At 45.7% G+C, this 24266-nt stretch overlaps 1 protein-coding gene across 1 annotated transcript in view; it reads right to left on the reverse strand.

Annotated features, from left to right (window-relative positions):
• SNX29 (sorting nexin 29) overlaps positions 1–24266 on the reverse strand; it is a 221408-nt gene that overhangs the window by 149913 nt on the left and 47229 nt on the right. The window contains exons 5-6 of the mRNA XM_021716663.1: positions 4955–5135; positions 1039–1109 (exon numbers count right to left, since the gene is read on the reverse strand). Of these exons, the coding sequence (XP_021572338.1) occupies positions 1039–1109; positions 4955–5135 (252 nt within the window). The remainder of the gene's footprint in view (positions 1–1038; positions 1110–4954; positions 5136–24266) is intronic.

Below are 24266 nucleotides of genomic sequence, written 5' to 3' on the forward strand. Positions count from 1 at the left end.
TTTGCTACATTATTCAAGTGTAATAGTTACTATACGATTTATGAAAGAATTAATGATGAGGTATTAGCTTAATAGGATATAGCATAGTATTAAAGTCCAATAACTAGATCATATAAAAATTAAAGTTTAGACATATGAAACATATGAATTATAGTAAAGTTTGGTAGTTTAAGAATAAGTTTTAACTGAGTTATAAGGCATTACATTAAATCATAATAGGTTAATAGTATAACTGACAGTTAAGTCATTTAACTAAACTTATAGATTATAGTATAGTGTTAAGTTGATAATATTAATTGTTAAAAATATTTGGAGTCAGTGAACTTGGATTGAACCTAGAGTTAACTCAGAAAAGTTTTTTTGTATTAATCAGGGTATAGAGCAAAGAGTATAATATGAATGATTCATTGAACATTATGGAAAACACTTTGAACGATTTGTATTGAAATTGTGCACCTGTGACCTTAATGTAAGCACGGCAGGCATCATGGAATTCGAATTGTTTGCTTGGAAATTGCAGATCTCGTGGTGGTCTTGTGATGCATAGTTTGTAAAGCACGAAACTTGTACGCCCCCAGTGAGTGATTATCACATTGCTGGAGGGTATAGAAAATGGTATATAAGTTGGAAAAGGTTCGAATAAAATTTGGCTCCAGTCCTGATCAGACTGTTCCCAGAAGAACTGCCTCCGAGTGGTCTTCTCGCCATCTCCTGATTCTCCGGTGCGGGTCCTAACCCACCCTTGGTCAGTGCTGGTCACCGACAGTCTCCCTCCTCCAATTCCCCCAATTCATATTACACCTGCAAAGCCACAACTAAACACCTTCCAGCCCAAGTTCTGTCTGCCCGAATATCAATTCTAGATAAATGGACCCAACGCTCAATGCCAGTAAGGAAGGACTAGCAGTAAGTGGCTCATTAAGGCAATGAAGGGTAGAGAAAATCCCAGCATCCCTGGGAGCTGTAAATCCACTCTGACGCAGCCCCTTCTTCTTGTAAGCTCCACAGGGCCCACCACCCGGCCTTGCCCAGGCTTACCAGCTGCCATGGTAGGAAGCATGCTGGACCTTTCTTCATCCATCACGAAAGACGAGTCTTCATAAAAAGTGCTGCAAATTGAAGGAGAAAAGGAAAAAGTTCTCAATAGTGGTTCTCCGCATCCATTAACCAGAGTTCCACCAGATGCCCCAGGGAAGATCCGTGCCTGGCCATCCCAGAAGGGATATGATATATCTGAGGTCTCTGCTGGTTTGAAGCTTCCGGTTAAAACAGAGGATTGAACATATACATCCCACAACTTCCTTGTTGGTCCCCTGAGACCACAAGTTTTGAAGTACTGAAATAGACATGATATGTAAATATATCTATAAAGCAGTAAAGTAGAAGAGGACAGATAAATGACTGCCACCAGGCAACGTCCCCAAGAGACAGACAGGAAGTCCAAGCTGGCTAACAAGGCTCACGTGATTTGGCTAATATAAGAAGAGACAATGTCAAAAATAAATTACAGAGCTCCACGGCTCTTTCACTCAGGGCACTCAGATATAATACCTTCTTGGGCCACAGACCCAAAAGCCTGAGTTATCCCTGGAAAGGGCGGAGAGGTTAAAAAGGTTCCACACATCTAAACTGCACTTGGGCTTGAGGAATCAGTGAAGCCTGTAGGGCCTGTCCAAGGTCATCAGCCAATACACAGCAGCCAGGGCTTCAAAGTAGGTCTCCTAAGTCCAGTCTCTAAGCTCTTTGTATGACTCCCTGATAAGTAATAGCAACCACATATCCTCAATGCCATGACTTCCCCACCAGGCCATAGAACTCTGAATTAATGGGGTCAGAACTCAATCCACTAAAGCCGAGTCGGTGATGACGTCATGCAGTAGAGAACTGGAAAAATTTGCTGCTGAAGTGACTGACTACAACCAACAGGGAGAAGAGTCACACTTCGTATACTTATCCAGAAAATGTCACTGGAAGTACAAACCACATGTTCAAGCTGACATTACGGCTATACCTCTGACTCCCAAAACTGTCATCCTTTATAAATCTCAGCCCGTTGCCATGTGTATAAATGAGTTTGGTTTACCCCACATCAAGTAAGCAAAGTGAAATGTGACTCAGGGAAGGTCAACTGACTCTTAACTGCTGGACTCACTTCAATTTATCATTTTTTGTTTGTTTGTTTGTTTTTTGAGTTGGAGTCTCACTCTGTCACCCAGACTGGAGTGCAGTGGCTGCTCCCGGCCTCTGCAGCCTCGACCTGCTAGGCTCCGGCGAGCCTTCCGCCTCAGCCTTCTAAGTAGCTGGAACTACAGGCGCGCACTACCACACCCAGCTAATTTTTTATTAATTGTAGAAATGAGGGCTCGCTAAGTTGCCCAGGCGGGTCTCGAACCCGCGGGCGGGCTCAAGCAATCCACTCACCTCAGCCTCCCAAAGCACTGGGATTACAGGCTGAGTCACCAAGCCCGGTTTTATCATTGTTAACTTCACTTTTGATACTGAGTATGTAACTCTGGTCTACCTGCAAATGATCTGTTGGAAAGAGCTTCACAAAAATTCGTTTTAAGAAATATGAGCACTTTAGGAGGAGGAAGAGAAAGGATCGCCTGAGCCCAGGGGTTCAAGACCAGCCTGGGCAACTTGGCAAGACATCATCTCTACAATAAATCAAAAAATTAGCCGGTTGTGGTGATGCACACCTGTAGTTCCAGTTGCTTGGAAGGCTGAGGTGGAAGGATCGCCTGAGTACAGCAGGTCGAGGTTGCGGTGGCTGTGAACATGCCACTGTACTCCAGTCTTAGCAACAGAGTGACTAAAAAAAAAAAAAAAAAAACATGAAGCTGGGCACAGTGGCTCATGCCTCTAATCTCAATACTTTGGGAGGCCAAGAGAGGAGGATTGCCTAAGCCCAGGAGTTAGAGACCAGCCTAGGCAATATAGCAAGACCTCGTCTCCACAAAAAAAATTAAAAAATGAGCCAGGCTTGGTGGCCCATGTCTATGGTCCTAGCTATTCGGGAGGCTGAGGCAGGAGAATCACCTAAGACCAGGAGGTGGAGGCTATGGTGAGCTTTGATTATGCCGTTGCACTCCAGCCTGGGCATCGGAGTGAGACCTCAATTGAAAAAAATTAGAAAATAAACAAACATGAACATGTTCTCCTCAACTAAAGTCGGTCAGTATTCCAGAGGTACATACATTCTCCACCCCAACTCTGACTCTGAGCAGCACACAGGAACAGTCAGTGTGAGTCGTCCTAGCTCCCCAGTCCTCTGACATGAGACCCACAGAGTCTCACTATACTACTAAATAAGGCACCACAGGCAACAAAGAACTTTGCCTGTGACAGAATATTTTAGGAGCCTTAATGCACAATCCCAGAACCCCTTAGAAATTACAGGCTGAGAGGGCACCTGACCCAAGTAACACATGGCAAAACGTGAAGTCAAGGGAAGGCATCACGGTACTGATGAAATGCCAGCTTCTTGAATTAAATGAGATTTCACCATTGAGGATCAGGGCATTGCTGATGTGGAAGTTATTCAAGGAGCCAGAGCAGGGTCAATCACTGTCCCTTTGTATTATCAGGGGACACAGAAAGACATGTCAAGTCCACAATTCTCAGAGGGAAAATAAGAGCCAGAGACAGAGGGATCATAAACATTATGAGTATAAGAAATGACAGAGCCCAGGCTTGGTGGCTCAGCCTGTAATCCCACGCCTTTGGGAGGCTGAGGTGAGTGGATTGCCTGAGCCCGCGGGTTTGAGACCCGCCTGGACAGGCGAGACCTCATCTCTACAGTAAAGTAAAAAAATTAGCCGGGCGTGGTAGCGCACGCCTGTAATTCCCGCTACTCGGAAAGCTGAGGCGGAAGGATCGCCGGAGCCCAGCAGGTCGAGGCTGTGGTGGCCACGAGCGGCCACTACACTCCGGTCTGGGAGACAGAGTGAGACTCCAACTCAAAAAAAAAAAAAAAAAGAAATGACAGAGCCAGAAGCAGTGGCTCACACCTATAATCCCAGCAGTTTGGGAGGCCAAGGTGGGAGAATTGCTTGAACCCAAGAGTTGAGACTAGCCTGGGCAACATAGTAAGATCTCACCTCTACAAAAAAAAAAAATAGTCAGGTGTAGTGGCACACACCTGTGGTCTCAGTACTTGAGAGGCCTAAGGTAGGAGGATCACCTGAGACCAGGAGGTCAAGGCAGTGGTAAGCCATGATCATAACCCTGCACTCTAGCCTGGGCAACAGAGCGAGACCCCAAACCCCTCCCACACTACCCCCCAAAAAATCACAAGCAAAAAAATGGAGATTTTAATAAAAACAAATCACTTCTTTCCCCAACTTAAAACTTCCTTGGTTTCTTGGGGTTTTTTCAGTCAGTTGAGGATTGAGTGAATGAAAGAATCCCAAATTAAAATTTCACAAGGTGAAGAGCAAACTGTGTCTTAAGACAACAGTTCTCCCCATACTCAGGCCTCAAGGATAATAAATACTGATTGGGCCAGGCACAGCAGCTCAAACCTATAATACTAGCACTTTAGGAAGCCGAGGTGACCAGTCTGGGCAACTTAGTGAGACCTCGTCTCTACAATAAATAAACAAAAAAATTAGCTGGGCATGGTGGTGCAGGCCTGCAGTTCCAGCTACTTGGAAGGCTGAGGTGGAAGGATCACCTGGGCCCAGCAGATTGAGGCTCCAGTGGCCATTAGTGTGCCACTGCACTCCAGCCTGGGCAACAGGGTAAGACTCTGACTCAAAAAAACAAAAACAAAAAAACACTGAGTGCTGGCTGTATGCTAGGCCCCTCACAGACCACAGCACAGCTGAACACACTGGAACAGTGAAGTCCGGTTGCCCCAGATGGAGGGCTGCCAATCCAAGAGGTCTGACTGCTGCCTCCGCAGATCTCTGTCCCTCGGTTCAGCCCGTCCCAGGGCCCTCCCCACCGGTACCTGAGCCTGCAGCGGTCGGCCAGCAGCATGTGCAGGTAGCGCTCCAGGGAGTGCTCGTTGAGGGCGCAGCGCAGCCAGGCACGGCCACGGCCCACGTCTGAGGTGATATGACGCAGGGAGTAGAAGCGCTGCAGCTCGTGCCTGTTGAGGACCTCCTTCACATAGAACCAGAACACGGGCTCTGCAGAGAGAAGGCATGGCATCATGCTGCTGCAACACTTGTGCAACAGGGGAACTGGCCCCAGGCTACCAGAAGCCACCAGGTAGGTTGTCTTCCCTTAGCACAGAAAAGGTGGGAGATACAGAGTAGTGTATCAAAAATGGCAATGACTACTGGGCATGATGGCTCATGTCTGTAATCCCAGCACTTTGGGAGACTAAGGCGAGAGGACCACTTGAGTTCAAAAGTTTGAGACCAGCCTGGGCGACAGAATGAGACTCTGACTCAAAAAAATGAAAAATAAAACCTCTAAAGCCTCTCATCTGAAATGAACGATGCTAACATCTTCAAGAATTTCCTTCCAGTCTTTTTCACTGTACTTTTCTCTTTTTTTTAAACTTTTAAATTTTTTTATTTTAAAATTGTGGGGTACAATTCAAGGTTAAGTATACAAATATTCATTGTGCAGGTACCCTTGTTGATGAGGTGTGCCACCCCCCCACTTCCCCAGGCAGATTTCCACTACTGTCAATCCTACCTCCCTGCAGTTTCCCTCTACTATCAATCCTTTTCTTATAGTATTATGATGGTTGTTCAAAGTCCACTTATGAGTGAGAATGTGTGATACTCAGTTCTTTGCTTCTGTGAAAGATCACTCAGTATTATAGACTCTAATTCCTTCCAGGTTGCTGCGAAGTTCATGATTTTGTTCTTCTTTATGACTGTATAATATTCCATTCTGTATATGTACCATATTTTTTTAAAGCAGTCCTCTTTTGATGAGCATCACAGTTGGTTCCATGTTCTTGCTATTGCATTGCACTTTCTTTTTTAAACAAAATCAACATTTGTGGTAAGTTGAATTATGACCTTCAAAGATATCCACCTCCTAATCTCTGGAACCTGTAATATTACCTTACACAGCAGAAGAGTCTTGCGACTGTTATGAGTTAAAGATCTGGAGATGGGGAAATTACCCTGGGCAATCCCTGTGGGGCTGAAACAATCACAAGCATCTTTATAAGAAGGAGCAGAGACGGATTTGACACTGAAGAGGAGAAGATGCTGTGACCAGAGAAGCAAAGATAACAATGATACGGCCATAGCCACAGAATCCCAGCAGCAACTAGAAGCTGGTAGAGGCAAGAAATGGATTCTGCCTGGAGCCTCCAGAAGGATCCAGCCCTGCCGTAGTTTTGACTTTAGCCCAGTGAAACTGATTTGGACTCCAGGCCTCCAAAACTGTAGGAGAATAAATCTGTACTGCTTAAAAGACACCAACTTTGTGTTAATTTGTTACAACAGCCATAAGAAAATAATACATCATGTTATATGAGTGTATATGGGCATATATATTATATAATACGTAATATAATTATATATATAATTTTGGCTCCTGATTCATTTATTCTCTTGTCTAGATCATGAACATCTTCCTGTTACAATAAGTTTTTGAAATACGATTCTTGAGGCTTCTCAGGGAAACATAATTTAACTATTTCTCTGCTACCAAAGACATGATACATTGCCGATTTCTCTTCTGTATGACAAAGAGTATCCTTTAAAAAAATATAGTCTTGCTATATCATCCAAGCTGGTCTCGAATTCCTAGACTCAAGCGATCCTCCCCTCTCAGCCTCCTGAAAAGCTGGGACCACAAGCACGCACCACCACATCTGGCCAAGAACATCCCTAAATATAAATAACTGTCTTCATTTCTAACGCCTTAGGAAAGATTTCTATACACTGGATTACTAGGCCTGAAGATAGGAACAGATGTAAGGCTTTAAGGGAACCCTAAGGAAGTATGTTTTCAATCCATGACTGTCATTCTTACAACTACTTGTATCTCCTCACATCCCACCTTTCTTATCTACATGCACACAGATTTTCTCAGAGCTATAATTCTAGTGTATAACTAAGTTTGTGATCAATTATCTGCACTTAACATTGGCTCATCAATACTTTTTCATGCCATCAATAACAATTACAACAGCAACAGAAGCTACTGTGTACTGAACATTAACTATGCACTAGCCATTGCAATAAACATTTAACATCTGACTTTGTAACAGTCAATCCAATTCCATGTCAGAGACAAGCTCCAAGGCCTGGACGAAGGAATTGACTTGCCCAACAACAGCTAGTAGCCAGTACAGCAAAAAGGGGCCTCAGAGCTCACCACAAACCACCAACTCACACTGCCCTGCAAAGTGTACCTTCTTCAAAACAACCGTGCTAGCTAGATGCCTATAATCCCAGCACTTTGGGAGGTGGAGACAAGAGGATTGCCTGAGTCCAAGGGTTCAAGACAAGCCTGGGCAACTTGGTGAGACCTCATCTCTACAATAAATTTAAAAATTAGCCAGGTGGAACAAGTCTGTGATTCCAGTTACTTGGAAGGCTGAGGTAGAAAGATTGCCTGAGCCTAGCACATTGAGGCTATGGTGGCCATGAGTATGCTACTGCCCTCCAGTCTGGGCAGAGTGAGATTCTAACACACACACAAAAAAAGAAAAAGACCAGGTTCACAACTACATAATATTCCAGTAGGAAAGCTGGGTCTCTGTGGCCAGACCTGACTTTCAATGCAGGAACTAAACAGGATCACAGACCCCTGTGAAATGTGACAGTCTTTGAATCTTCCATCCAGAAGAATGAAAATAAAAACATCTCCAGAAATTAGACAGCAAGTTAATAAGTTCATGCTTAAATTTCAAGTCAACATATCTAAGATTGACTACATTCTTTCTGCGAGCCATGAATAGAGACAGGCTATGGACTACCAGATAGACACAACAAGGACCCCTGAGGGGCTTCCAGTCTAGTGGGCAGAACAAACCGGTGAAGAGCTCAACCAAATGACCCTGCGCACGTCACTCAACCATGCCAAGTCTCAGATTCCTGGTCCATAAAATAAACCCAGAAGTACAGAATGGCCCAGGGCTATTGGAGTAACTGCAAAAGGCAGGGAAAGCACTGAGCTTAGTGCCCAGTCCAGGCAGACCAACCATTTGCTTAATAACTGCCTTCTCAGCAGAAGCATCTGTGTGGCCATCTCTTTTCCTTTCTGTGTATATGTATGCATGAGTGCTCATACATACTTGTGGATCAAGCCAACCTTTGCGATCATTTAGAATAAACTTCCCAGGAATGACTGAAAAAGCCCAACAGGGCAGTTCACTCAGGACTATTTTCGGTCTCATTCCCTTCCAAACTAATTCTCTTCCAAAACTGATCAGATCAGTTTAAACCACACAACTGTGCAAAACAGCCCTCTCTCTTTGCACAGAAATCAGCACGGGGAGAAGTCGGCAACAGCAATGCCCTGGACCAGCCTGCCAACAGCGTCTTCTGAAACACCCCAGACAATCATTCTAATCTCCATCACATTTCACATCCAATGACTCTCACCTGCACCCTCTTTCCTTTCATGAAAAATGCAGCAACCTCCCTCTGACCTTGAAAGCATATGAATACTTTACGGTATGTTTTCACCTTTCAGTTTTGCAAATTGCATACTGCTACAGAATCCTTTTAAAGCTTGTCAAGGCGATGCAGATGATGATGAGAATTATCCCAGTAGGGTTCCACTTTCACTGCCAGAATTAATGTGGTCTATTTAAAGTGCAGCTCATCTGCCAATTAGCGCATGCGGTGTCTGTAATTTAATTTGGGAACATATACTGATCTGCTTCAAAACACGAGCTTCCAAAAGTAGGCAAGGGTGTCTGGTTCTCCAAACACCTGAAAGTCAACTGCCAAGAACAAGTGCCAGGGAGAGGTGCAGAGAAGTGCTACCCTGGGCACTAGTGAATGGACAACACCCAACAGCACTGGGCTTTTGGCAAAGTTTCTACCAAGCCTCAACTTTCATCCACACCAAGAATTCATGTCTTGGAGACCATGAGGAAGACAAAAGGCTTGGCTGAAATACTAGTTCAGGCATTATGGGACCTTGGGCACCTTATTTTGTCCTCTATTTTCCTCATCTGTATGGCAGGGAGAACAATACCTACACCTCTAAGGATAGCTGAGGAAAAAATGAGAAATAAGAATATATGTAAATACAGTCAATGAATGCTAGCCAAAATGATGAACAACCCAGCACATAATAGGTACTCACTGAAAACCAGCTAGTAATATAATTACTGCACTTGCACCAAACATCCAGGCACTAAGGCAGGCAAACAGTATTCCTTTCATCATCATCATCATCATTTTTTTTTTTCTTTTTGAGTTGGAGTCTCACTCTGTCGCCCAGGCAGGAAGTGCAATGGCATGCTGACAGCCACCGCAGTCTTGACCTACTGGGCTCAGGTGATCCTTCTGTGTCAGCCTTCCAAGTAGCTGGAACTATAGGCACACACCACCATGCCAGGCTAATTTATTTATTTATTGTAGAGATGAGGTCTCACCAAGTTGCCCAGGCTGGTCACAAACCTGTGGGCTCAGGCAATCCTCTCACCTCAGCCTCCCAAAGTGCTGGGATTATAGGCATTAGCCACCGCACCCGGCTTCTTCTTCTTCTTCTTCTTCTTCTTATTATTATTATTATTATTATTATTATTATTACTCTGAGTTGGAGTCTCACTCTGTTGCCCAGGCTGGAGTGCTTATTATTATTATTACTCTGAGTTGGAGTCTCACTCTGTTGCCCAGGCTGGAGTGCAGCAGCACACTCATGGCCACCGCAGCCTCAACCTGCTGGGCTCAGACAGTGCTTCTGCCTCATCCTTCCAAGTAGCTGGAACTACACGTACCACCACGCATGGCTAATTTTTTTATTTATTCTAGAGATGAGGTCTTGTCAAATTGCCCAGGCTGGTCTCGAACCCATGGACTCGGACAATTCTCTCACCTCGGCCTCCCAAAGTCCTGGGATTATAGGCGTGAGCCACCGTGTCAGACCTATTTGGTTTTTTGTTTGCTTGTTTGTTTGTTTGAGTTGGAGTCTCACTCTGTCACCCAGATTGGAGTGCAGTGGCCGCTCCCGGCCCACCTGCTGTGCTGCGGCAATCCTTCCACCTCAGCCTTCTGAGTAGCTGGAATTACAGGCGCACACTACCACGCCCAGTTAATTTTTTATTTATTGTAGAGATGAGGGCTCACCAAGTTGCCCAGCCGGGTCTCGAACCCGCAGGCTCAGGGAATTCACTCACCTCAGCCTCCCAAGGCGCAGGATTACAGGCTGAGCCACCGAGCCCGACTTATTTGTTTTTTTTAAGAGACAGTCTTGCCCTGCTGCCTAGGCTGGAGTGCAGTGGTGCAGTCATAGCTCACTGCAGCCTCGAACCCCTTGTCTCAAATGATCCTCTCACCTTAGCCTCACTCAGCCGTATACCCTTCCTTCTAGTAAAAGCACCCCTCTTTCCACTGGGTTCCTGTAAAGGTGTCTTAGCACCCTCTAGTCTCTCCTTCCCACGGGGGGTAGGCAGCTAACCCAGGCTGGATAATTACCTGGCCACAGCAGGACATCTGCCATTTTGATTACTTAAAATATTGTATGAATATATAATTTCTCTTGATTGCTGAATTTTTTGGTACCCCCTTAAATTCTGTGGCCAAAGTAAATGTCTCACTGGCCTCACACTAGTCCTGGCCCTGGACACAGAGAACCCCGCACAACTTCTATCTGAACCGCTAGGAGAAAGAGGCCTTGAAAGAGCTCCTTCAGGAGCTGAGGTCAGCAAACTATGGCCTGAGAGTCAGAGTCAGCCTGCAAACTGTTTTGGTAAGTAAGAGTAACTGGAACACAGCCACACCCATTTGCTCACATCATCTGTGCCTACTCCTGCCACAGTGGCAGAATCGCTGTGATAGAGATCGTGTGGCCTGTACCATCCAATCCTTTAAGAAGGAAAGTTGCAGCCGGGCTTGGTGGCTCAGCCTGTAATCTCACACTTTGGGAGGCTGACGTGAGTGGACTGCCTGAGCATGCAGGTTCGAGACCCGCCTGGGCAACTTGGCAAGCCCTCATCTCTACAATAAATCAAAAATCAACCGAGCATGGTAGCACGCACCTGTAGTTCCAGATACTTGGAAGGCTGAGGCGGAAGCATCGCCAGAGCCCAGCAGATCGAGGCTGCGGGGGCCGGGAGCAGCCACTGCACTCCAGTCTGGGCGACAGAATGAGACTCCAACTCAAAAAAAAAAATGAAAAAAAAGAAAGAAAGAAAGTTGCTAACCCCTATTCTAGAAGCAGGAGCTCTAAGAATCATAAACCTGGAGCCACCTGGGGCCATTTTTCTCCCATGATGTGGAAAGACCCCACCTGAAAAGACATTTGATCTAAACTTAGACAAGCTATGCTGAGAGAAAGAACGAGCTGGATTTGGGGGAACACTGGTCCCAACTTCTAGATAATTTCTAAGTTACTTGAGTCAGTAAGTGCTTTTTTTTTCTTACATCAGCCTAAGGGATTTTCTGTCATTTGGAACTGGAAGAGGTCTAGTGCGGTGAGAGAAGCTTTGTTCTTCAAGCATCTGACAATCATCTCCAGAGGACCAAGCACACGCCAGACACTGAGCAACCCCATCCTCCACAGCTAGGAGGGAGTGTGCTTTCTCAGCATGACAGCAGGGCCCAAACAATAAGCAGTGAGCAACAAGAAACAGAAAACTCGAAGGAGTTGGGTTTCTTCTCACATAATTAGCCCAGGGATGGGCAGTTGGTTTAAAGGCTATGTCAGGCCAGAATCCCCAACCCTTTAACTTCATTGTCACAGAGGACTGTCACAGCTCTGGGCATCACATTCACAGTGGGAGCAGGAAGGAAAGGCATGGAGTAAAGCCAGCTCTTTCTCCTGTTATCAGGCAAGGATAAGTAATCCCAAAAAGCCACAAGGGAACAAAAATCAAGACTGGCTTAATCACTCATTATCCCTTATCTAGATAAAGGACCTACCACTGCCAAGCAAAAGCAGGGTTCTATCAAGCCAAGGGATTAACAGTATCAGCCATACATCAATCCTTCCAGGAACAAAAGTTTACCAAGTTCTCACATCTTCCAGCCTGAGGTAGAACACAGGTGAATACAGGCACTCCCAAATCCCAGTCTTATCACCATCCAGATGAGCCCGACTGCAGGGCACAAATGCAGCCTCGAACTTCTGGCCAGAGAGTTTCCAGTGAAGACTGCAGCTCTGACATTTGGTCACCTTCCAACGAGCCAAAGGCTGCCTCTCTGAATGAGAGCCCCTACATTCGGCATAGCACACTCACGTTACACAAGTCCACAGCACCTCCTTTATCAAAAAGTGGGAGACTTCTCCAGCACTAAAGGAACAAGGGCTTCTAAAATTGGGTCTCATTTCCTTTCAGGCTCGTACCCCATCATGTGCTGAAGAGTCACTGACATTCTGAAGGGAACAAAGTAAAGGACCTCACAGGATGGAGAATTAAGGCCTCAAAACTGACAGCTTTCTTAATTTTTAAAAAATGATTATATATATAATTTATAATATATATTATAAATATGTTATATACTATAAATAGAGACTGGGATCTTGCTATATTGCCCAGCCTGGTCTCAAACTCCTGGGCTCAAGCAATCCTCCCACCTCAACCTCCAAAAGTGCTGAGGATGCATCAAAACTGACAATTTTCAGATCAAACTGAGTCTTAATTTATGAAACATCAGGATTAAACACATTTGAAACAGCCAGAGGTCACACTGGGTCAAGAGATACCAGATCTGAACATACTGGAACACTTTCATGCCCTTTAATAAATAGCCACTGGCCCAAGTCCTCTGCCACCCCAGATGTTAAGGTGTCCTCAGCAACCTGCAGATTAACAGCCAGCCCAAAAAGGTTGGCACCCTGGCTTCAGGCTTCCTCCCTAAGGCCAGCCACTTTTTTTTTTCAGCTAGAGCAGAGCTCAGTGTTTTCTCCACACCATAAGCAGACATTCTTTCAAGGTCTCCTTCACCAGAAGCAGCTGATTTGCAAGTTCATGAATACAAAAGAGAACCACCATGAGGGAACTGAAAGCAGGGATGGGAGGGTAGGGAGTGGACTTCCCCTCACAATCAAAAGCATGGGCCCTAGGCTCTCCAGGCACATGCAGCTCCCTCCAAAATTAATTTTCTACAGAAATGAAACTGACACCCAAAGTAACCCAATGATGCAAAACATAAATTCTTTTGAGTTAAGTGCAAACAACTGCTTTCAAAAATCCCCACCGAGGACCAAAGAAGTCAGTGTCTCTAGTTCTACAGTTGGGGGCTTATTAACACCACCTGCTTTCAACGGACCGTGAGGATGGGTACAGACAGCAGAGGGTGGGGGTTTGGCTTCCAGGGAAAGTGGGCAGCATGTCCTGAAGGCAGGGTCCTTGAGCCATTACCGTGAACATGGTCCCTTGGTAGCCTCTACTATGCAGGTGGTCAGGTACCCTGAAATACACTGAAACTACAAGGATGAGTGAGGATGAACCCAGTCCTTGACCTCCAAGACACAAACAGCCAAGAAACAGACAGGGCCACTCACAGGTTTGCTGGGGGAAGGACTCAGGACTGTGGGACTGTGGGAGGGGCACAGTCTAGCTGAGCTGGGTAGGGAGCTCACGAAGGACTTCTTTAAGAAATCTGAAACTTCAAGAGAAAACTGATCAAAAATACAACGAGATGCTACTTCACACCCATTAGGATGGCTTTTTTTTTTTTTCCTGAGTCAGAGTCTCACTCTGTTGCCCAGGCTGCAGTGCAGTGGCATGCTCATGGCACCACAGGCTCAGCCTACTGGGCTCAGGCAATCCTTCCACTTCAGCCTTCCAAGTAGCTGAAAATACAGGCGTGCACCACCATGTCCTTCTAATTTTTTTATTTGTTGTAGAGATGAGGTCTCACCATGTTACCCAGGCTGGTCTCGAACCTGTGGGCTCAGACAATCCTCTCACCTCCGTCTCCCAAAGTGCTGGGATTACAAATGTGAGCCACCATGCCCAGTTTATTATGTTTTTAAGAAACAGGAGATCACTCTGTAGTTCTTCTCATGTAGACATTAATAAAATTTGTATGCCTTTTCTCTGATTTACAAACAAAAACAGAAAACAGGCTGAGTACTGTGGTTCACGCCTGTAATCCCAGCACTTTGGGAGGCCAAGGTGAAAGGATTACTTGAGTACAGAAGTTCAAAACCAGCCTGGGCAACATAGGGAGACCTCATCTCTACAAAAACATGAAACAAAAAATAGCCAGGCATGGTGACATGTTCCTATAGTCCCAGCTACTCAGAAGGCTGAGGCAGAAAGATCGCCTAAGCCCAGGAGGTTGAGGCTATGGTGAACCATGACTGTGCCACTGTACTCCAGACAGGTGAAAGAGTAAGACTCTGACTTAAAAAAAAAATGTTGGTATGGATGTGGATTAACTGGAATCCTTGTGCATTGCTGGTAATAATGTAAAATTGTATACTGAAAACAGATTAATAGTTCCTCAAAAACTTAAACATAGAATTACCATAAGATCCAGCAAGTCCACTTCTGGGTTTATACCCAAAAGAAATGAAAGCAGGCTGGGCACAGTGGCTCAAGCCTGTAATCCCAGCACTTTGAGAGGCCAAAGTGAGAGGATTGCCAGAGCTCAAGGGTTCGAGACCAGCCTGGGCAGCTTGGTGAGACCTTTTCTCTACAATAAATCAAAAAATAAGCCGGGCATGGTAGCACGTGCCTGTAGTTCCAAGTTACTTGGAAGGCTGAGGCAGAAGGATCACCTGAGCCCAGCAGGTCAAGGCTGCGATGGTCGTGAGCATGCCGTTGCAATCCAGCCTGGGCAACAGAGTGAGACTCCAACTCATAAAAAAAAAGAAATGAAAGCAGAAAAAAGCAAATATTTGTGTCCCCATATTCATAGCAGCACCATTCACAATAGCCAATAAATGGAAGAAACCCAAATGTCCATCAGGATAAACATAATATGTCTAAACCAGGGGTCGCCAACCCCCAGGCCATGCACCAGTACTGGGTACCAGTCCGTGGCCTGTTAGGAACCGGATCTCACAGCAAGAGCTGAGCAGTGGGCAAGTAAGCAAAGCATCATCTGTATTTACAGACACTCCCCATCACTCACATTACCACCTGAGTTCCATCTCTTGTCATATCAGCTACAGCATTGGATTCTCATATAGGAGCACATGCGAGGGATCTAGGTTTCATGCTCCTTATGAGAATCTCACGCCTGATGATCTGAGGTAGAGCTGAGGCAGTGATGTTCCTCTGTGGAGCAGCCACAAATACAGATTAACATTAGCAGTAAGGTTTGGCTGCACAGAGACAATAATAGATCAGTTGTTTGCAGACTCATGTCAAAACCCTATCAGTGAGTGGCAAATGAGTTGATATACTTCAATTGTACAGCTAAATCTGGTGGCAGGTTTAAAGTCAGAATCCTTATTTTAGTCTGCCCATAGCCTGCCCATTATTTTATTCTTCCATCAGTGCCTCTTTTATTTTATGGTGAGTTGTATAATTATTTCATTATATATTAAAATGTAATAATAATAAAGATAAAGTACACAATAAACATTATATGCTTGAATCATCCCAAAACCATCCCCTACAACCTGGTCCGTGGAAAAATCATCATCCACAAAATCAGTCCCTGATGCCAAAAGGTTGGAGACCTTGGTCTATACATACGCTGGCATATTATTCAGCCTTAAAATATAAGGACATTCTAGCCGAGCACAGTGGCTCACACAATCCCAGCACTTTGGGAGGCAGAAGCAAGAGGATTACCTGAGCTCAGGGGTTTGAGACCAGCCTGGGCATCATGGCGAGATCTCGTCTCTACAATAAATTAAAAAATCAGCCAGACATGGTGGCACATGCCTGTGGTTCCAGCATCTTGGAAGGTTGAGGCAGAAGGATCACCTGAGCCCAGCAGGTCGAGGCTGCGTTGGCCATGCGTGCCACTGCACTCCAGCCTGGGCAACAGAGTGAGATACCAACTCAAAAACAAATTTTAAAAAATATAAGGACATTATAACAACACAAAGCATACTAAACCAGGGGAAGAGAGGACCAGTTGGAGGCCCAGACTTCACCTGCACATACATTACTTACTTAATCCTGACTTGTACCTACATCTTCATAATAAAGTTAAAAAAAAAGACAGTTCAGAACTTTTAAGAAAAAAAAAAAGAACATTCTGACACATACTACAACATGGATGGACCTTAAAGACATTATGCTAAGTGAAGCCAGAAACAAAAAAAAAAATATTATATGCCTGGCATGGTGGTTCACACCTATAATCCCAGCACCTTGGAGGCCGAGGTGAAAGGATTGCCTGAGCCCATGGGTTTGAGACTAGCCTGGGCAACTTGGCAAGACCTTATCTCTATAAATTTAAAAAATCAGTCGAGCATGGTGGCACACGCCTGTGGTTCCAGCTACTTGGAAGGCTGAGGCAGAAGGATCACCTGAGCCCGGTAGATCGAGGCTGCAATGTCCGTGAACGTTGTCACTGCACTCCAGCCTGGGCGACAGAGTAAGATTCCAACTCAAAAAAAAAAAAAATTAATAAGTAAAAGAATAAATATTGTATGGTTCCACTTATAGGAGATTTCTAGAGCAATAAAGCTCTGAAACAGAGAGTAGAATAGTGGCTAACCAGGGCTGGGGTGGGGCAGTGTCGGTATTTAATGAGTGCAGAGTTTCAGTGTGGGAAGATGGCAAGGTTCTGGAGTGGATGGTGGTGATGGTTGTAGAAGGTACTTCATGTGAATGTGAATGTACTTAACACTACTGAAGTGTACACTTCAAATGGCTGAAATGGTACATTTTATTAAGGATATTTTATCACAATTTTTTTTTTAGTTGGAGTCTCACTCTGTCACACAGGCTGGAGTGCAGTGGCATGCTCACAGCCACCACAGCCTCAATCAGCTGGACTCAGGCAATCCTTCTGCCTCAGTCTTCCAAGTAGCTGGTACCATAGGCATGGTCACCATGCCCAGCTAATTTTGTAGAGATAAGTTCTCACCAAGTTGCCCAGGCTCGTCTTGAACCCCTGGGCTCAAGCAATCCTCTTGTCTCCACCTCCCAAAGTGCTGGGATTATAGGCATAAGCTACCATACCCAGCCCAAAATTTTTTAATGAGAATAGATGTTGGGCAGTAGGAGTTTGGGTGAGCGTTGAGAATGGACAAAGGGCAGTAGAAGGGAAAGAACAAAGAGTATCGTCAGTCTTGGGAGTAGAAACCAGGAGTGCTATTTAAAATATGGGGAACAGGTCAGGTGCAGTGGCTCACACCTGTAATCCCAGCACTTTGGGAGGTGGAGGCGAAAGGATTGCCTGAGCCCAGGGGTTCAAGACAAGCCTGGGCAACTTGGTGAGACTCCATCTCTACAATAAATCAAAAAATTAGCCAGGCATGGTGATGCACACCTGTAGTTCCAGCTACTTGGAAGGCTGATGTGGAAGGATCACCGGAGCCCAGCAGGTCGAAACTGGGGTAGCCATGAGTGTGCCACTGCACTCCAGCCTGGGCAACAGAGTGAGACTCCAACTCAAAAAAAAAGAAATATGGGAAACTGGATCATCAGAATCAGTGAGAGGTACTGAACCATCAAAAGGCAGTAGTGCTGATGGCCCAACCCCCACTGATGCTTTAACTGCTGGACTATAGGGAGGTCCCAGGGGTCCCAAAGCAGGGGTCAGAGCCACAGAGGAGTTTGTAGGGCTCTGGCCATCATTTCTTTGCCAACCAGACAGGGTGTTGCAGTGTCTTTCCTACCACTGCCTATTAGCCCTGTGTGTACACTGGGGTGTGAGAGAAGAACAGAGACAGACCAAGCCAGTAGGAACAGGGCCCTGGAAGGCATATCAAGGAAAGTGTATTTGGTCCAACTCTAACAGAGACCCATAAAAGAGTTTTAGCGGGGTTTGGGGTGGGAGGTGGAGGGAAGATAGTCTAAGAAGTCCATTCCATGAGCAGGCGAGAGCTGATAAAGGCAGAAAGACACATGGGGGGAAACTCACTGAGGATGGAGGAGCTGTGAGTGGATCAGGGACCTGTCTAAGAGACAGAGAATGCAGTGCTTTATCAGAGACTGGCTTAGAGACAGAGGGGAGGGAGATAGAGAAGGTTGGGAAGAAGCCCAAGGGCTTTTGGTGGACCTGGGTGAAGGGCAGAGCCATTTACCAGGCAAGGAAGACAGAAGCAAACACGAGCAGTGATGACAATTCAGTCTTGGGCACTTTGAAAAGCCTGCAGTGCTCCAGATGGAGACATTTCAGAGAGACAGAGTCCAGGGAAATGATTTGGGCTAGAGAGTCAACTGTGAGAGTAACAGGCACATGCACAGCAACGTCATCAAGGAATCCAAACAATGCGTGTAGAAACAAGAGTAATTGTGAAATCTGAGGATTACCAATATCTGACATGCCAGGAAAGATCAGCAAAGAAGCAGAAAGTGTGTGGTCAGGCGTAGTGGCTCAAGCCTGTAATCCCAGAACTTTGGGAGGTCGAGGCAAGAGGACTGTCTGAACCCACGGGTTCGAGACCAACCTGGGCAACATAGTGAGACCTCATCTCTACAGTAAATAAATAAATAATTAGCTGGGCGTGGTAGCGTGCACCTGTAGTTCCAGCTACTTGGAAGGTTGAGGTAGAAAGATCACCGGATGCCAGCAGGTTGAGGTTGCAGTGGCCAGGAGTGTGCCACTGCACTCCAGTCTGGATAACAGAATGAGATTCCAACTCAAAAGAAAAAAAAAGAAGCCGGGCTCGGTGGCTCAGCCTGTAATTGCACGTCTTTGGGAGGCTGAGGTGAGTGGATTGTCCGAGCCCGCGGGTTCGAGACCCACCTGGTCAACTTGGTGAGACCTCATCTCTACAATAAATCAAAAAATTAGCCGGGCGTGGTAGCGCGCGCCTGTAGTTCCAGCTACTTGGAAGGCTGAGACGGAAGGATCGCTGGAGCCCAGCAGGTTGAGGCTGCGGTGGCCAGGAGCGACCACTGCACTCCAGTCTGGGCTACAGAGTGAGACTCCAACTCAAAAAAAAAGAAAAATAAAAAGTAGAAAGTGTGCCAGAAGGTTATGGCACTGCAGAAGGCAGGGGACGGCAATGTTTCAAGATTAGAGGGTCTTCAGAGCCCAAGGCTGCTAAACAAGCAAGGAGGATTACATTTATATTTGACAGGTGATTCAATCATAGCAATTGTTTCTCTGGTATATTCTGAACCATGCCTATAAGCTGTAATTGATTGACAACATATAACTTGATGATGATATGTAAGTGATTAAAGGAAAAACAAATTCCAAGATTATGACATCAAATGCCAATAACCGCAGTGGTTCTTTCTTCTTTCTCCAGTAGAATGGAAAATAAGTCATTTTTTCCATTCTACATAAAGTATTGGCTAGTTGGGCTTCCAATGGCTAAAAAGGCACTAACTCTAAGCCAACCCCTTGTGAGGTCTGGGTCACTTTTAATTAATTTTTATTCTGCTCCCCTAAGATCAGTCTCTTCCCCTATAGCACTCTGGAGTGACCCTGGTATAAGGTATCTCAGGAACCATGAAATACAGTACTGTGCATAATGCCCTCCTTCCACCAAAGATGTATTCATATTATTGAATATTTGTGCTGAAGAACCTGTGTATTGCCAGACACTATGCTGGTAACTGGAGAATCAAGAAAAACCAAGCTGGGCTCGGTGGCTCAGCCTGTAATCCCGCGCCTTTGGGAGGCTGAGATGAGTGGATTGCCTGAGCCTGCGGGTTCGAGACCCGCCTGGGCAGGCGAGACCTCATCTCTACAATAAAATCAAAAAATTAGCCAGGCGTGGTAGTGCACGCCTGTAATTCCAGCTACTCGGAAGGCTGAGGTGGAAGGATCGCCAGAGCCCAGCAGGTCGAAGCTGCGGTGGCTGGGAGCGGCCACTGCACTCCAGTCTGGGCGATAGAGTGAGACTCCAACTCAAAAAAAAAAAGAAAAAGAAAAACCAAAGCAGACACAGTGTCCTGCCTTCATGAAGCTTAGCAGGCAGTGGGGTACACAGACAATGGACGATGGTATGACAGCAGGACAAAGCAGAATCTCCTCCTATGCTTTGTTCTGTAGGGCAGGGCTTGGTAAACTTTTTCAGTAAAGGGACAACGAATAGGTACTTTATACTTTATTGGGGCCCAACAGTCTCAGTCACAACTCTACCTAAAAGCAGCCACAGGGCCAGAGGCAGTGGCTCAGACCTTCAATCCCAGCACTTTGGGAGGCTGAGGTAAAAGAATTGCCTGAGCCCATGGGTTCGAGACCAACCTGGGCAATTTGGCAAGACCTAATCTCTACAGCAAATCAAAAAATTAGCTGGGCGTGGTGGCATGTGCCTGTAGTTCCAGCTACTTGGAAAGCTGAGGCAGAAGGACAGCCTGAGCCCAGCAGGTCGAGGCTGCAGTGGCCAGAAGCATGCCACTACACTCCAGCCTGGGTGACAGAGAAAGATTCTGACTCAAAAAAAAAAAGAAAAGAAAAGAAAAACAGCCACAGACAGTACAGAGATGAATGGGAACAGCCGTTCATTATGGCGGGCACATTATGGTCCACCACCTACTTTTGCAAATACAGTTTTATTAGAACATGAGTTGAATTATTTCACTTATCTGCATCTTATTTTCTTCATCAGTAAAATGGGTTCACTGTGATTCATTATGCGAGTCATTTCAGGAATAAAATGGAATGGTGAACACAAAGCATCCATCAAATGCCCCAGATCACCAGCAACCAATAAGAAACCCAGGCCTGTGGTCATTCAACTAACTGAAAAGAAGAGAAACACCTAGGTATCATTCCCAAAATTAATGTGCAAATCACATCATTCTTCCCATTTCTGGGACACAGGCCTTTGAATTCTTTTTGAGTTGGAGTCTCATTCTGTTGCCCAGGGTGGAGTGCAGTGGCACACTCACAGCCACCACAGCCTGACCTGTTGGGCACAGGAGATCCTTCCACCTCAGCCTTCCAAGTAGCTGGAACTACAGACATGTGCCACCATGCCCGGCTAATTTTTTATTTATTGTAGAGATGAGGTTTTGCCAAGTTGTCCAGGCTGGTCTCAAATCTGCAGGCTCAGTTAATCCACTCGACTCAGCCTCCCAAAGTGCTGGGATTACAGGCTGAGCCACCGAGCCCGGCCCAGCCAGTATTAAAAGAGACATCCTGGGTAACTTTATCCCAAGCCTCTCTGGATCCCTCACAACCCAACCAGCTGGACAATCTACTCAAGGAAGAACTGAGTCTGGGATGGACACTGTGTTCTACGCCCACCAACAGACTACCCACAAGACAAGGCTGAGTCGATGTCTTACCTGCTTACAATCATGTCTGCCTGACCAACACTTCATAACAAGCCTAGGCTGTTTGGGCAAAATCTCTCCAAATCAAAACCAAAAAAAACTCTGAATGCCCAAAACAAAAACATATAACAGGTAGCAAACCAGAGCACAGACGATGTACACAGGCACTGGTTAAAATAATCACCAATCTGCAGGGAAACTGCACAGAAATTACCCTTCCTAAGGTATAGTTTCCATCCGAAGGAAACCTTGTACCTGACATGTAGAAAAGTAAATGAAGACAGTTACACAGTGGTGGTATATCTGGCAACAGAAAGACAAACACTAAAAAGTGTCATTTAAGCCAGTTCGGTGGCTCACACCTATAATCCCAGCACTTTGGGAGGCCAAGATGAGAGGATTGCCTGAGCCCATGGGTTCAAGACCAGACTGGGCAACTTGACAAGACTTCATCTCTACAATAAATCAAAAAAAGTAGCCAGGCATGGTGGCGTGTACCTGTAGTTCTAGCTACTTGAAAGGCTGAGGCTGAAGGATCACCTGAGCCCAGCAGGTCAAGGCTGCAGTGGCCGTGAGCATGCCACTGCATTCCAGCCTGGGTGACAGAGTAAGACTCCAACTCGAAAAAAAAAAAAAAATTTCTAGCTTTTAGTTTGAGCTCAAAGCTTGAGCGACCATGCCTGGCCTAATTTTTTTTTTTTTTTTTAATTAACAAACCTGAAAGTCTAAGAGCTTTGCAAAGTCAGAAAGACTAGAGGGACTAAGATGCCAGAGATAAGAGAAGCCACAGACACCAACCAGTTCTACAGTTGGAGTTTTCACTCTTGAGGCTTTTTCCAACCATGAGCTGCTAAGATGAGAAGCTAAGCAGAGCTTTCAGAATTCCTGCAGGGTCTGAAAGGAAAAAAGTAAGCATACTGGGCCTACCAAGGAGGAAGGACAGTGGTAAATATTTCAGGGGTTCACTCTGTTCTAGATTGAATAGTGTCCCCCAAAAACTCACATCCACTAGAACCTCTTTGGAAATTGGCTCTCTGAAGATGCAATTAGTTAGGGAGAGGTCATACGAGATTAGGGTGGATCCTAAATTCAATGACTAGTTCCTTGTAAGAAGAGAAGAGGAGCAAGTCACCAGCATTTTGGGAGGTCAAGATGAGAAGACTGCCTGAGCCCAGGGGTTGGAGACCAGACTGGGCAATTTGGTGAGACCTAGTCTCTACAATAAATAAATAAATAAATAATCAGTCTGGTGTGGTGGTGCCTGCGGTTCCAGTTACTTGGAAGGATGAGGCGGAAAAAGGAGAAGAAAAGTAGAGGACACACAGACAGATGTAAAGGAGGAAAGAAGGTCATGAAAAGAGGGAGGTCAAGACTGGAGTGACGTAGTCACAAGCCAAGGGACACCAAGGACTATCAACACCCACCAGAAATCAGGAACGATTCTTCCCCCAGGGCCTCTAGAAGGCCCCTGCCAACTCCTCGAATTAGGACTTCTGGCCCCAAACTGTAGGAGAATACATTTCTTTTGTCTTAAGCCACCTAGCTTGTGGTAATTTGTGGAATGGAACCGAAAGCATATGTGAAGAGACGACTGCCAAAAATATCCAAAATTGTATGTATAAAGAATCTGGGCCAGGTGCAGTAGCTCACATCTATAATCCCAACATTTTGGGAGGCTAAGGCAGGAGGACAGCTTCAGCCCAGAGTTTCAAGACCAGCCTGGGCAACATAACAAGACCACATCTCTATAAAAATAAAAAATAAGCCAGGCATGGTGGCATGTACCTGTAGTCCGAGTTACTTAGGAGGCTGAGGCAGGAGGATTGCCTGAATAATCCAGGAGGCTGAGGTTGTGGTGAGCCGTGCTTGTGTCACTGCCCTGCAGCCTGGATAACAGAGTGAAACCTCAGTTCAAAAAAGAGGAGTATGCCGGGCACAGTGGCTCATACTTTGGGAGGTAGAGGTGAAAGTATTGCCTGAGTCCAAGGGTTCGAGACCAGCCTGGGCAACTTGGCAAGACTTCATCCCTACAATAAATCAAAAAATTAGCCAGACATGGTGGCATATGCCTGTAGTTCCAGCTACTTGGAAGGCTGAAGCAGAAGGATCACATGCACCCAGCAAGCCAAGGTTGTGGCTATGAGCATGTCACTGCATTCCAGTCTGGACAACAGAGTGAGACTCCAACTCAAAAAAAAAAGAAAAAAAGAAGTACTTCTGTTGGGCTCAGTGGTTCATGCCTGTAATCCCGGTACTTTGAGAGAATGAGACAGGAGGATCACTTAGACCAGGAATTTGAGACTAGCCTGGGCAACCTAGCAAGACTCTGTCTTTACAAAAAAAAAAAAGTTTTTCTGGTTGTTTTGTTTTTTAAATCAGCAAAACATGATGGAACATACCTGTGATGCTAGCTAGTTGGGAACCTGAGGTAGAAATATTGCTTGAGCCCAGGAGCTCAAGCTTACAGTGAGCTAGAATTATGCCACTACACTCCCTCCAACAACAGATGGAGATTCCATGTCTTAAAAAAAAAAAAAGAGCAAAATATTTGGAAGCAGCTGGGCTCGGTGGCTCAGCCTGTAATCCCGCGCCTTTGGGAGGCTGAGGTGAGTGGATTGCCTGAGCCCGTGGGTTCAAGACTCGCCTGGGCAGCAAGACCTCATCTCTACCATAAATCAAAAAATCAGCCGGGCGTGGTAGCGCATGCCTGTAATTCCAGCTACTCGGAAGGCTGAGGCGGAAGGATCGCTGGAGCCCAGCAGGCGAGGCTGCAGTGGCCAGGAGTGGTAGCTGCACTCCAGTCTGGGCGACAGAGTGAGACTCCAACTAAAAAAAAAAAAAAAAGCCT

Source organism: Carlito syrichta, unplaced genomic scaffold (genome assembly GCF_000164805.1).
Source record: "Carlito syrichta isolate Samal-C Ts95f unplaced genomic scaffold, Tarsius_syrichta-2.0.1 Scaffold308864, whole genome shotgun sequence".
NCBI classification, from domain to species: domain Eukaryota; kingdom Metazoa; phylum Chordata; class Mammalia; order Primates; family Tarsiidae; genus Carlito; species Carlito syrichta.